Below are 14192 nucleotides of genomic sequence, written 5' to 3' on the forward strand. Positions count from 1 at the left end.
GATCTACACTATCATGATTCCACTGGAAAAAAATTGTAATTTAATGAAATGCCTTCATAAAAATCTAAAAGGCAGGAATGTCTTTATTTGAATAATGTTCTTGGGTGGGTGTGGCACGTGGAAGGTTGTTGGGTGTCCGCTGGAGGGGAAGAGGGGAGGAGTGGAGGAACGGGTGGAGAGGTGGAGAGGGGAGGAGAGAGGAGGGTGGAGGAGGGGTGTGTTTGTTCTTTGTGGGATCACACTGAGCTGGGTGGAGAGCTCCAATGATGGCATTGTTAGGGAGATAAGCAGGTGGGCTATAGCCATGTGCTACATCACATCAGGAGAGGTGTGTCCTAGTTATGTAGTTAAGAAAGGAACCAAGATACAGGGGTGTGTATGCACATGTACACAACATTTTGTACTCACCAGTGGTGACTACATTTAATACAAGCTGAAACTTATTTGAGTTTTTAAGCATTTGAGATGTTCTGAGGTGTTTATAGAAGGAGCCATGGGCAGATGTTTCTGGGTCGGACACGTTAGCCGTAGTTCCCACTGGAGCAGGGTTGTACTTCCTGTAGCCTTCACTGGAGCAGGTCTGTACTTCCTGTAGCCTTCACTGGAGCAGGGCTGTACTTCCTGTAGCTTTCACTGGAGCAGGGCTGTACTTCCTGTAGCCTTCACTGGAGCAGGTCTGTACTTCCTGTAGCCTTCACTGGAGCAGGGCTGTACTTCCTGTAGCTTTCACTGTACAGCCGTCTCCCAGAGCAGAGTGTAGGAGTGTGTGTGTGTGTGTGTCCTGTGGGTCGGTCGGTTCAGCAGAGTGTAGGAGTGTGTGTGTGTGTGTGTGTGTGTGTGTGTCCTGTGGGTCGGTCGGTTCAGCAGAGTGTAGGAGTGTGTGTGTGTGTGTGTCCTGTGGGTTGGTCGGTTCAGCAGAGTGTAGGAGTGTGTGTGTGTGTGTGTGTCCTGTGGGTTGGTCGGTTCAGCAGAGTGTAGGAGTGTGTGTGTGTGTGTGTGTGTGTCCTGTGGGTTGGTCGGTTCAGCAGAGTGTAGGAGTGTGTGTGTGTCCTGTGGGTTGGTCGGTTCTTCGAGATGAATGAAGGGGCTGAAGTGTGGTGGGGGAGGGGCTGGGGGTGGGGAAGGGCAAAGGTGTGGTGGGGGAGGGGCTACAAGACGGTGGGGGAGGGGCTGGGGGCGTGGCATAGAGGGACTGCATGGACCGCTGGTGACCCGAGGCCGTGCGAGTGAAAGCTTCCACAGGGAAACGTCACTTCCTGCAGTTCAGTGTTGGAGTGTCCACGTCCAGGAAGCGGACGTGCATCCGTGACCCCAGCTCGAATCCTTTTAAAATCTGTGGACGAGACAGACGATGTAAACGGAGGAATATAGGATAATATTGAGTTATCGAAAAGTGATGAAAAAACTGTACTTCACGATTCACTGTACTTAACAAACCTTAAAAAAGTCCTCAAAGTTGATTCCATCATGTGGCCCCTTAAAAAAAGAAGTTATGGACTTATAACTTATTAATAATGATTAATGTGATCAGCTTTTGCTGTAAACAAATTAGTTTACTTTCACATCAGAAATTAAAGGTTTTTTTAAATAGAGGCATCAAGTAAAATGGAAGTTGTACCGTTTCTCCCATGGTGACGTTTGTCACCTCCAACATGGCGGCGTCAGCGATGGCTTTGGCTGTTTCAATGTCCAGGGTTCCTGAGCTGCAGACCAACCTCTCAACCACCTGTGGAGAACCAGGACACAGCGATGACATAGAGCCCGACATGTGCACTGAGTCCGGGGGGGGATTAGCGTGAACGCTAGGCTAACAGCCGGTCTTACCCGTTTGTACTCGTCCAGCGTGATGGTTCCACTGCCGTCTTTGTCGTGCATGTTGAACAGGACTGTGGGACATAAGACACGGTGACACGTTATGGCCACAGTGATCACCTCCGACACGCTCGTGACTTTACACCACCCACAGCGATCACCTCCGACACGCTTGTGACTTTACACCACCCACAGTGATCACCTCCGACACGCTCGTGACTTTACATCACCCACAGTGATCACCTCCGACACGCTCGTGACTTTACACCACCCACAGCGATCACCTCCGACACGCTCGTGACTTTACACCACCCACAGCGATCACCTCCGACACGCTCGTGACTTTACACCACCCACAGAGATCACCTCCGACACGCTCGTGACTTTACACCACCCACAGTGATCACCTCCGACACGCTCGTGACTTTACACCACCCACAGTGATCACCTCAGACACGCTCGCGACTTTACACCACCCACAGAGATCACCTCCGACACGCTCGTGACTTTACACCACCCACAATGATCACCTCCGACACGCTCGCGACTTTACACCACCCACAGTGATCACCTCCGACACGCTCGCAATGATCACCTCTGACACGCTTGTGACTTTACACCACCCACAGTGATCACCTCGGTGACTTTACACCACCCACATCCTTCTAATGTGTCCTTTCTACTTCCCTGAGCGTTATCAATTTCAATACTTCATCCTGCCCAGTACGATATTGTGTGATAAAGCAGAATCAGGTAAATATGTTCAGGAACTAACTGCACTGTACTGTGATTAAAGTCCGTGGAGGCTGTACAAATAGTTATGAAGCTGCCTCATGAAAAATGAATTGCAATATTACAGTGTAATTTCTCCCTCCTCATCTTCTCTCTCTCATCCTCCGTCATGTCGTGACGCAGTGGTCTGAAGAATGACATCACGGTGAGGAACTGCTCAAAGCTGATCTCCGTTACACTCCCCTTCTCATTGTGGCCAAAGTTCCTGTGCAGGACCAGGGACAGACATTTGATTTTTGTCTTTTTTCTTTTTGTTTCCATTCATTTTGTGTGCTATGCAGGTAAAATCTACAGACGTCTGTGTTGCCTTTAAGAAATATTCCAGAAATCATATTGTGTTTAGTGGCATGTAAATTGTGTATGTAAATATATAGAAGGCCAATACACATTTTATTTTTAATTAAATCAAAGCCAGAGGAATTGACCATTGTAAATACCTTTTATCAAAGAATGCATTGATGATCTGTTTTTTGATGGGGTTCTCTGCCAAATTACTGATGCTTTTAAAGTCTTCCTTGCTGGAATTAAGAGAGAAAGACAACAGTGCTGAACCCATTCCAGCATGGACCCACCTCATGTAGCCAGAGACACACGTTACCCTACAGCTGCGTCCCTTACATGAAGCCTGGGCTTCCCCTTCAGAATCCTGCCACCCAAAAAACGTTTGTTTGTTGTTGTTTTTATTGATTGGGCCGAGTGCAGTGACCTGCCGTGGTTCCTGGCGGGCTGGTGTGGTTTTACACAGCCACACCCTTCTACTCAGGGCTAGAAAAACCTGCTTGAACTTGATTGGTGGGTTTGAATAAGTCTAGGAATGTAGGTCACAGGTACTGAGGGGTTTACTAAGCTTATCAGTAAGATATTATGGTGAAAAATACCTTAAAGTGTCCTCATCTTTGGACAGGAACTTAAACCTTTTGTACAGGTTTCTGACCTGCTCCAGAGAAACTAGGGAGAGGAGGGAAAAAGACAAGTTAACAGGTTTAAGTTATCAGTTGTGAAGATAAGAACAAGTGTTAATCTACTTTTCCCACAACTGTTCACACGTGTCCTCTCAAATGTTTGTACCTCCCTTAATATGCCCCCCTGTTAGGAACACGTAACCCCAAGACCCATTAATGCACGTCTGTCCACCAGAACACAAAAACAAACCCATAAGAACCTGTTTAATCATAATGCTTATGAGTCCTATGTCATACATTAAGTGTGAGCTCAGTTAAAATGAAAATTAAACTTTAATGCACTGCGCTGTAGTTTCTGATGTAGCGTACACACTGAATCAAACGGGGAAACCGTCTCGCCCGTCAGTCGCTGATGGAAACACCTGAATACTCATGAGAAGATCCAACAGTCATAAACATGTCATGTTATTGCCAAATACAAAGGATTTGTCATGAAGGATCAGAGACCAAAATAGTAGGTGTGGATTTGAAGGTCATGTTTGGCCTCCCACTGCGCCTACCATTATATGTGGATTGAAAGGACTTGAAGTGCCTCTGTTTGGAACCACACACTGGAACCACACACTGGACTACTTTGGGGATTTAAATTACAACAAAGAACAAGAAGGTAGAGGAATGAATTACAGGTGCAGGGCTTGTGTACATCACAGTTCTCTGTAAAAAGGCCACCGGTTGTACTATTGCAGGATATTAGCAGTGTAGATTTAGCCATTTATGATAATTCAGTGAGTCAACTGATCAGCTCAGATGCTTTAGTTAATGTATTGATCATGCCCTGTGCTTTAATCACAGTATATAAGAAATAAAGACATCTAGTCAGTCTAGCTAGTGTTTTATACTCTCTTAAGCTTTTAGTTTATTGTTCGTTTGTTTTTTGTTCTGTTTTTTGTGTATCCAAAACAGTTCTCAAGTTTGGTAGATGAGAGACTCTGTTTGACTGCACAACTCTTCATCAGTCAGTCAACTCTTCATCAGTTCCCACTGTCTGGACATCCACAGGTCACTCTGCTCCAGTTTAGCAACGGTCCTTGTGTGTAAACAGTCACGCACTGTTGCTGCGTTCAGAACGCACAGCCACCCAAATAATATCTGATCAGCAGTGATCACATGCTCAGAAACTGAGTAGTAATTACTATAGTACATGGTGGCCCGTAAAGTGTGTATGACAACAGTCTGTACCGTCTGTAAGATGAATAAAACACACACACGAGAGGCATAGAGATGCCAGTGAGTATACATGCAAGATGGCTGTTTGCAGTGGGAGAGTAAGAGTGTATGTACTCCACTATTATACTCCACACTATACTCCTCAACTATAGCTGAGTAAAGGTTGTTGGTATATGTACTTGGTTATTCACACTCTGAGACTATAACATCTTACTCCACTGTGGTTAAAATGGAACCTATTTTTTATGTTTTACCTCCAATACGTGTTTAACTATGTTATGTTCATAAAGTGTTCAGGTTTAAGTCAACTGAAAATCTCAATAATTAAATAATGAAATGTAATTATTAAGCAGTAATTTTTGTCAGAAGAGCATTTTACATAAATTACACTATTCGTTTGCTGTAACGTGCCAATTTCCCCATATTGCATTCAGTTATCAATCATTTCGGTTTAGAAAGACCCGTCATCCTTCAATTCTTATGTAAAGTTTAATGCTTTAATACATTTAAAAAGCATTTAAAAACTTGACATTGACTTTAACAGTGATAGTGACTGTATGTGCTTAATTCAAGTGAAAGATTTGTGCACTTCTCCCAGGCCTGCTCTCTGGTGATAGCCTTCTACACAATAAATAATGACTTTCTATTGTGCTGTAAAATGTGGAAATACTGCCCAGCCACAAACGCACAAGTGCGGTTATGAGAATATGAGTCTAGACTGGAACTGCGCAGGCGCGAGTGTTGGTCGTTTGTCGATCACAATCACACAAACCCCACAGAATAAATCAAAGTTCTTTACAAAATTATCTCCATTTGTGTCAGTATGACATACCCAACTGTACTGATGTACAGTGACCACTGATCTGTCGAAAACAGCTGTACTTCAAAAGGTTTAAACCTCATCTGGACATGTTAAAGGTCACTTAGAGCGTTTGTTTCAGTATATGACAAATATATATTTTTACAACAGACTAATCTAATCATCTCGTTCAGTGTTTAGTGTTGAGGTGTAAGAGCTGACTACACGCGTTTATACGCCGCCGCTTAAGATATTATAATGAAATAAAAGTGGGTAAAGTTTCCACAGGGTCCGTGGACGTCTACTTACAGCCGGTCTTCTCCGACAGGTCCTGCAGGTCGAGTCCCTCCACGGACTGAGAGGAGCCCATGTTCACGGAACCGGACCGGCGGACGGACAGGTGAGGACTGAGGTGAGACGTGCGGAGAAATAAAGGCGAGACTTGTGCGGAGAAATAAAGTTGAGAAATGTGCGGAGAAAGGTGAGACCTGTGCGGAGAAATAAAGGTGAGACTTGTCCTCAGGTCCTCACAGTCCCCGCCGCTGTCACGACTAAACGCCCCGTGTGTGAGGAGGAAACATCTCGGTGTGAAGGTGTTGGAGAAGTAGGAGTCCAGGCTCAGAAGAAGGCGATGTTGTTCAGGAAGTGAAGCGGCACAGTGGAGTCGTGTCTGTACGTACGATGGTCACATTTGCATTGTGAATTTGCATTACATGTAAAAAAAAAATGTCACTAAAACGACGAACGGTCTATTTGTCATAAACATTAAAGCTCCATGTCCTACAAATATCTCCATATAGGTACAATAATTGGCGATTCATCTTGAAGGTCAAAAGTCTTACAACTCAGCCATTCAGTTTGTAAGTAGGCTATAGTGGGCAGACAAATATTAAAATTGCATGTTCTATGTGTTAGCAGAATTATATATAAGTGTCTAAGAGTATACGTAGGCCTACTATATATTTAAGAATATATATATTCTCTATATCTTAGACTATATCTTCTCTATATCTTAGTGATCTTGTACTGTGAGAAAAACAAAAATAAATTGCCAAAATTATTGTGAATGTCAAACTATAAAAGATGATAATACAAGACACTGGGTTGAGACACTTTGCGCTCCTCAGTTTTATTGAGACGGTCAATCTGGTCTCGTGTTTCCTAGAACCACTCAAAGGTCTCCGTCCTTACGACATCGTCCTCGGGTCACTTCCACAAGCCCTTGTGTACTAGTGTTTTACTTGTAAATATATTAGAAAAAAAATACTTAAGGTGACAACTCTTTTGATCCTCCTCTAAGTGCCATAACATCAGTGTAAGAATGAAAATGGTTTTAGATTTTTATGAATTGACGACACAGAATATGCAAATCTGGTTAAAATTGTCCTATGGTACTGACCTTGAACCAGAGCCTTTAAAAATACCTAAAAAAACTCAATCTGGTGCCAGATTCCCAAATGCATCAGATTCTGATTCGTGTAGTGTTAATGAAAGTCTGCAGTAGTGAGTATGTTGAAGCTGAACACCTGACCTGGGAACAGCCCCCCCGAGCTGCCCCCACCATCACAAGCTGCTCCTACTGCACTTTACACTTTACAAACATTGTGCAACCTTGCCCTTCTTAGAGCAAGCAGTGTTGATTTACAGTGTAGTAAGAATGAAAACACCAGCTCCTCCACAAACAGCCTTTGTGAAGCCAAGACTTGACTTGTTTGAGAAACATGAAACGTGCATCGTGAGCTCTGGTCTCAGATCAGCAGCACGGGGCAACTTCTCCCAGCGCGGCAGGTGATCAGGTGGCTGGTGTGGGTGTTTGGTGGTGAGAGGTGAGGGTGTGGGGGCCGTTCTGGCTCTATGGGTCCACGGCTCGGTGATCGGCGCTCGGCCCTGAACCGAGAGACTGCGCCTCGTAAAGTTCCTGCACGGCGCTCTGGGTCTCCGCGGCGTCGTCTGGGTAACGGCTCTGGAGCTCCTCGTTGGCGATGTAGTGCGTGTGGGCGAACTCGGAGAAGTAGCGTCCCACCTCAGGGTGGGCGATCTCCAGAGGGGCCGAGTGTGGTTCCAGGTTCTCTGTGGAAACACCGAGAGGGTCACAGTGCAGCGTTAAGGGAGAAAGTCCAGCCCGTTCGTACCAGCGTATCACCCCCTGCAGACACCCGTTCAATCTTCCCAAAGTGTGCAAACTAACAGCGTGATTCATGCACAGACTGGCCCTGGGACCCTGTGGCCTGCGTGTCACGCTGTGCATTTTTAAACTACATGGTTAATGCAGACAATGTGCCACAAGAGGGCGCCACATGGTGAGAGTTGTGCTCGTGTGAGCGTACCCTGTGCAGCGTAGCGACAGGTACTGTCCTGCACCAGCACGTTGTAGAAGGGCTGCGTGGCCCCGCTGGTCAGCTGGTGGACACGCATGGTGCTGATCCATTCCTGGCTCATCGTGCATTTGGGATCCCATCCATAAATAACACAGTTGTAGCCAGATCTGCAAACAGAACCAGTGACCCGGCTGAGCAGCTGACAGTGTACCGTGTTGCAGCTTTGCGTTTGTCTTCATTAACACAGTGGCTAAACGAAGGTGAGATTCTAAACTTAACATCTAGTACATTAATCACAGAGAAATACCAGCTCACCGTTCAACTGTTGAGCAGAAAAAGCCTTAAATACCTTAGAGTGAATCTTCTAACTACGGCTAATAAAGTTATTTAGTCCAGTGCCTGTTCAGCACCGTCAGCCACCTCCACCTGGTGGAGAAGGTGGTGCTCAGCTGTGTCACGCAGCAGGTCAGTTCCAGAACGTTCCACACACACACACACACACACACACACACACACACACACACCTCTTGTGTTTCATGATGAGGCCCACGGAGTACTGTACGTGTGTGTGTTCGGGGGCGCTGCGTGTCTTCACGTCTGGCTCCACGGCGTGTCTCTTGTGTTGAATGTGTTCCAGCGTGTGCTGCACCAGGTAGCCCACCGCACCGTGTTGGGACGGGTCCAACGCCTGGATGTGCTGCAGTATGTCCAGTACCTGGACACACACACACACACACACACACACACACACACACACACACACACACACACACACACACACACACACACACACACACACACACACACACACACACACACACACACACACAGGAATCTGTTGTTGTTCCACATCTCTAAAAGAAACAGCTGTGCACGTTGACTTCCTTCACTGTTATGTTTATACTGGTCCTGCCCTTTGTGTTCTCAGTGCATTTGAATGTGAAAAACTCTCTCTGGACGGCTTTGTGATAAACCCACAAAGTTGGTGCAGGTGTAGGTGCGAGTGGAGGTGCGGGTGGAGGTATGTGTGGAGGTTTGGGTGGAGGTGCGGGTGGAGGTATGTGTGGAGGTGCGTGTGGAGGTATGGGTGGATGTGCGTGTGGAGGTGCGGGTGGAGGTGCGTGTGGAGATGCGGGTGGAGGTATGGGTGGAGGTGCGTGTGGAGGTATGGGTGGATGTGCGTGTGGAGGTGCGGGTGGAGGTATGTGTGGAGGTTTAGGTGGAGGTGCGTGTGGAGGTATGGGTGGATGTGCGGGTAGAGGTGGGGGTGGAGGTATGGGTGGATGTGCGGGTAGAGGTGCGGGTGGATGTGCGTGTGGAGGTGCGGGTGGAGGTATGGATGGATGTGCGGGTGGAGGTATGGGTAGAGGTGCGGGTGGAGGTTTAGGTGGAGGTGCGTGTGGAGGTATGGGTGGATGTGCGGGTGGAGGTATGGGTGGAGGTATGGATGGATGTGCGGGTGGAGGTATAGATGGATGTGCTGGTGGAGGTATGGATGGATGTGCGGGTGGAGGTATGGGTAGAGGTGCGGGTGGAGGTTTAGGTGGAGGTGCGTGTGGAGGTATGGGTGGAGGTGCGGGTGGAGCGCTGACCTTCTCGGGCCAGATGCCCAGGTGGAAGTAGAGACGTGCCTGCAGCAGCAGGTACTGCACGTTGTCAGGGTCGATGGTGAGGTACAGGTCCAGAGAGTCCCGCAGCAGCTGGTAGGACTTCTCATTACCTTCTCTGGGACGAGACAGGCACGCACACGCAGGCATGGACACACAAACAACCCTTTAGACTCTGGACAGCAGGGACAACCGCAGTCTTAGCAGTCAAGACATGAACATGAGGTTCACACGGGTGCTAAACTGGAGGGCTGCAGATAGAACTTGTTTTAATGGTGCTCAAACACACCCAGAGCATCTCAGGGTAACTGGGGTAGTGGACCTCACTCACCCCCTCTTGCCAATGTTGAGCAGGTTTCCCACCATGCGAAGGAGCAGCTCGGTGGTGCTGATGGTGCCGTAGTAGTCGGCCGTCACCTGCTGTCGGATCAGGTACTCACACTCCTTGGCCGTCAGCTGTTTACCCTTCCCGAACGCGTCGATGTAGATGTAGTCGTAGATGTCGTCGCTCCTGTGTGGGGTGAACCGTTTTGAGCTTTGTAGCCACAATTCATCCTTAATGACCTGTTATAATACCTCTTATTATAACAGAGGTATTATCTTATAAAAGAGGTATTATAAACTATCAGACAACTGTTATATTTGAAGCATATATTGTTTTTTTCCCCAGGTTAGACCAACAAGAGAATGTAATTCACAATAATAAAGTATTAATAATTATAAATGAATAAGTAAATAAAGCAGCATGGCCGAGAGGTATGTTATGCAGATAGCCCACCTTGGCTGGCGCTGACACCAGCGGAGCAAGAAATGGTTGGGGAAGTTGACGGGCTCCAGGAGAACCCCCAACTTCCTGGCTAGAGTCATGTACAAGACAGAGAGGCTGATGGGAATGCCAGTCCTCCGGACCACCACCTAGCCAGAGGACAAAGGACAGCGTCTCAGTTACGTCTCAGTTAAAGGACAGCGTCTCAGTTACAGGACAGCGTCTCAGTTACGTCTCAGTTAAAGGACAGCGTCTCAGTTACGACTCAGTTAAAGGACAGCGTCTCAGTTACGACTCAGTTAAAGGACAGCGTCTCAGTTACGACTCAGTTAAAGGACAGCGTCTCAGTTACGACTCAGTTAAAGGACAGCGTCTCAGTTACGACTCAGTTAAAGTACAGCGTCTCGGTTACGACTGAGACAGTAAGCAGACACAAACAAACAAACAAAACGCTGGAAGTCACCAGAAACATGAATAGTGCAGTAGGCGGTGTGGTGGTGGTGTACCTGATGTATGTACGAGTTCAATGGGTTGTAGTAGTCACACTCATTGCCCTTGTACTGAAGCTGCTCATACAGAACAGAGTTGAGGGCACAAATCACCTGCTGCTGAAGTTCAAGATCTTCCACCAAACTGCTTCCTGTGAACACACACAGAGAGATATGAACACACACAGAGAGATATGAACACACACAGAGAGATATGAACACACACAGAGAGATATGAACACACACAGAGAGATATGAACATACACAGAGAGATATGAACATACACAGAGAGATATGAACATACACAGAGAGATATGAACAAACACAGAGAGATATGAACAAACACAGAGAGATATGAACAAACACAGAGATATGAACATACACAGAGATATGAACATACACAGAGATATGAACATACACAGAGAGATATGAACAAACACAGAGAGATATGAACAAACACAGAGAGATATGAACAAACACAGAGAGATATGAACATACACAGAGAGATATGAACATACACAGAGAGATATGAACATACACAGAGATATGAACATACACAGAGATATGAACATACACAGAGATATGAACAAACACAGAGAGATATGAACATACACAGAGAGATATGAACATACACAGAGATATATGAACATACACAGAGATATATGAACATACACAGAGATATATGAACATACACAGAGAGATATGAACATACACAGAGAGATATGAACACACACAGAGAGATATGAACACACACAGAGAGATATGAACACACACAGAGAGATATGAACACACACACAGAGAGATATGAACACACACACAGAGAGATATGAACATACACAGAGATATGAACAAACACAGAGAGATATGAACAAACACAGAGAGATATGAACAAACACAGAGAGATATGAACAAACACAGAGAGATATGAACAAACACAGAGAGATATGAACAAACACAGAGAGATATGAACATACACAGAGATATATGAACATACACAGAGATATATGAACATACACAGAGAGATATGAACACACACAGAGAGATATGAACATACACAGAGATATGAACACATACACAGAGATATGAACACACACAGAGATATGAACACACACAGAGAGATATGAACATACACAGAGATATATGAACACACACAGAGAGATATGAACAAACACAGAACACATACACAGAGATATGAACATACACAGAGATATGAACACACACAGAGAGATATGAACATACACAGAGAGACATGAACAAACACAGAGAGACATGAACATAGACAGAGATATGAACACACACAGAGAGATATGAACACACACAGAGATATATGAACACACACAGAGATATATGAACATACACAGAGATATGAACACACACAGAGATATGAACACACACAGAGATATGAACACACACAGAGATATATGAACACACACAGAGATATGAACATACACAGAGATATATGAACACACACAGAGATATATGAACACACACAGAGATATATGAACACACACAGAGATATGAACATACACAGAGATATGAACACACACAGAGATATGAACATACACAGAGATATGATCACAGCTTCACCACTTCACTATAAAGAAATAAAACACATGGGAAAGACTCCGCCTGTGGCCGTGTGGGGGACGGCTGACCCACCTTGGCTCTGTCGCAAGCTTGGATGAGATGCATTTTTCACTCGTAGATACTTTTTCACCTTGTCAGTGATGTCATCCATTTGGACCGATATACTTTCGAGGGTGACATCAGCAAGTGGGTTACAGTACTGATCAACCAGAACGGCACCTTCAAAAGGGAACATTGAACAGGTAAACACTGGAAATAAACATAATGCACAACAGGATGTCAACTTTTCCATGTCTAACACACCATACATGGATTTGTCTGTCTTTAAGACACGGACAACAAAGTGCTACTAAGTTCTGTAAAGATACAAGTAAAAAATACAGAAAAAGATGCACGAAATTGTGCATTGCTTTTACCTTCCAAGGCCGACTGCTCTTCTGGAGGACGCTCCAGAAAAGCCTTTAGATTCCTCAAGATTTTCTGTTGACGAAGGAAGTATAGGATTTTCTTTGCATAGTACTTCAGTGTCAAGCTCTTCCTACAGGACAGACAGAGGTGATTCACAAACTTGCGAACACTCAACGCTCAGAAGCATCCGGAACCGAGAGGGATGAAGGAGCTAGAAAGGGTTATGACCTTCTGTCTGAACTGAGAATGGAGAGAAGCTCGTCTTCACAGAAATGTTCCGGGGCGCCAAGGGATTCGATCTCAGCAAAGCTGTCCCCCAAGACCTGGCCGATGCAAGGCTGAGTTACAGACCACTGGGTTAGTGCTTAAACAGCCGACGTTCCTCTTACCTTTTACATTTATTCGCCTTCCGGCTGTGCGTTAATATATGAAAATATTCAAGATTAATTCACACTCAAGATTCATCACTTGAAATCTCGTCTGCTCTCCAAGTCACTTACAACTTCTGCGAAGAATCTTTTGGAGATCGACACAACGGTCCTTTGGATCTGAAGGCAAACCATGTGCCTTGTCTTGAATTCCTTTAGCCAATCAGAAGATTCATTCTGCCGATGAAGCTTCTGTAGCCTTGGCCACCTGGGAATGAAACATAAGGGCCCATTATACATCCTCAAATAAAAACAGCACCAGACACCCAAGTCAAATTCCTGCACTTAGCAGCTGACCTTTCGTACAAACAATAATGTCTTTTCCATAGCTACACCATGATGTTCCAGCTGTAACTGGCTGCAGGCACTGGGTACTTCAGAAAATGATTATTTAAGTAAGCTAATGAAGGTTACTTGCTTCAAAAACGAACTGGATAAGAAGACTGAATATCTCTGCTCATTTTGCCTTTTTCTGCGGTTTCTAAGCAATTAAGGTCCACACTAGAAGATGCAGCAGTTGTCAGAATGCGATGGTACGTTTGGTGCATGAGCAGAATCCAGAGACACTGACAGTGTGACTGTGGTGTCAGTAGTGCTGCTGGACGCACATATAACCCCAGTAAGGTCTCGAGTTAATGTAATATAATGTAATATAAGCCAGCAGCAGGTGTGTGAGCCACACGGGCCCGTGACGCCCATCATCACCCCACCTGCGTCTGTACTGGTGCGCCCACACCTTCCCACCGCCCTCACACACGTCCTGCAGGCGCCTGCAGCAGCGCGAGACGTTGGCGATGTCCACGTGGGTCAGGACCGGGACGCACAAGATGTGCTCCAGCAACTCCGTCGGTAGGTCGGTCAGTTTCTTCGTGTACGTCTCAGATACGCGCGACGCGGAGCCCCGACCCCGCTCTACGCTACAAGGCGTCGCCATCTTGTCTGTTTACTCCCATTACATCATCGCCGAGGCCCCGCCCCCCTTCTGGTGCAGGGGGGCCGGGCTTAGCGCGCGCACGCGCACGCGACCGGTTCGGCCCGTGTTTTTTTTTTTTTTTACA

The 14192-nt window shown here is 46.0% G+C and overlaps 2 protein-coding genes across 3 annotated transcripts; both read right to left on the reverse strand.

Annotated features, from left to right (window-relative positions):
* Positions 1 to 895: 895 nt before the first annotated feature.
* tesca (tescalcin a) lies at positions 896 to 6498 on the reverse strand. The gene is made up of 8 exons (XM_076989966.1): positions 5842 to 6498; positions 3483 to 3552; positions 3042 to 3122; positions 2670 to 2809; positions 1825 to 1886; positions 1619 to 1726; positions 1438 to 1476; positions 896 to 1333 (listed from the first exon to the last, which is right to left on the reverse strand). The coding sequence occupies exons 1-8, from the start codon at positions 5900 to 5902 to the stop codon at positions 1250 to 1252; spliced, it is 645 nt and encodes a 214-aa protein (XP_076846081.1). The 5' UTR covers positions 5903 to 6498; the 3' UTR covers positions 896 to 1249.
* A 138-nt stretch (positions 6499 to 6636) lies between these two features.
* Positions 6637 to 14092, reverse strand: fbxo21 (F-box protein 21). 2 transcript variants are annotated; one of them, XM_076989957.1, is made up of 12 exons: positions 13845 to 14092; positions 13207 to 13342; positions 12935 to 13029; positions 12715 to 12836; positions 12371 to 12517; positions 10730 to 10863; positions 10236 to 10372; positions 9789 to 9968; positions 9443 to 9575; positions 8375 to 8565; positions 7860 to 8017; positions 6637 to 7602 (listed from the first exon to the last, which is right to left on the reverse strand). In XM_076989957.1, exons 1-12 carry the CDS (start codon positions 14066 to 14068, stop codon positions 7385 to 7387), a joined length of 1875 nt encoding a protein of 624 aa, XP_076846072.1. In that variant the 5' UTR covers positions 14069 to 14092; the 3' UTR covers positions 6637 to 7384. The 2 variants fall into 2 exon arrangements, with proteins under 2 accessions (XP_076846072.1, XP_076846071.1); XM_076989956.1 differs by having other exon boundaries at positions 12935 to 13044; positions 13845 to 14091.
* Between the last annotated feature and the right edge of the window lie 100 nt (positions 14093 to 14192).

The sequence above is a fragment of the Brachyhypopomus gauderio genome, unplaced genomic scaffold, assembly GCF_052324685.1.
Source record: "Brachyhypopomus gauderio isolate BG-103 unplaced genomic scaffold, BGAUD_0.2 sc71, whole genome shotgun sequence".
NCBI lineage: Eukaryota > Metazoa > Chordata > Actinopteri > Gymnotiformes > Hypopomidae > Brachyhypopomus > Brachyhypopomus gauderio.

Bases quoted from the DNA above. Each gene is read 5' to 3' on its own strand.
- fbxo21 (XM_076989956.1), bottom strand. From the start codon at position 14,068: ATGGCGACGCCTTGTAGCGTAGAGCGGGGTCGGGGCTCCGCGTCGCGC. The intron at 13,343-13,844 runs GTGGGGTGATGA...TTTCATTCCCAG, and splicing joins GCGCACCAGTACAGACGCAG to GTGGCCAAGGCTACAGAAGC. The intron at 8,018-8,374 runs GTGTGTGTGTGT...TTCTGTTTGCAG, and splicing joins CTCATCATGAAACACAAGAG to ATCTGGCTACAACTGTGTTA.
- tesca (XM_076989966.1), bottom strand. From the start codon at position 5,902: ATGGGCTCCTCTCAGTCCGTGGAGGGACTCGACCTGCAGGACCTGTCG. The intron at 3,123-3,482 runs GTATTTTTCACC...TCTTAATTCCAG, and splicing joins AAAGATGAGGACACTTTAAG to CAAGGAAGACTTTAAAAGCA. The intron at 1,334-1,437 runs GTTTGTTAAGTA...TCTCGTCCACAG, and splicing joins ACTTTGAGGACTTTTTTAAG to ATTTTAAAAGGATTCGAGCT.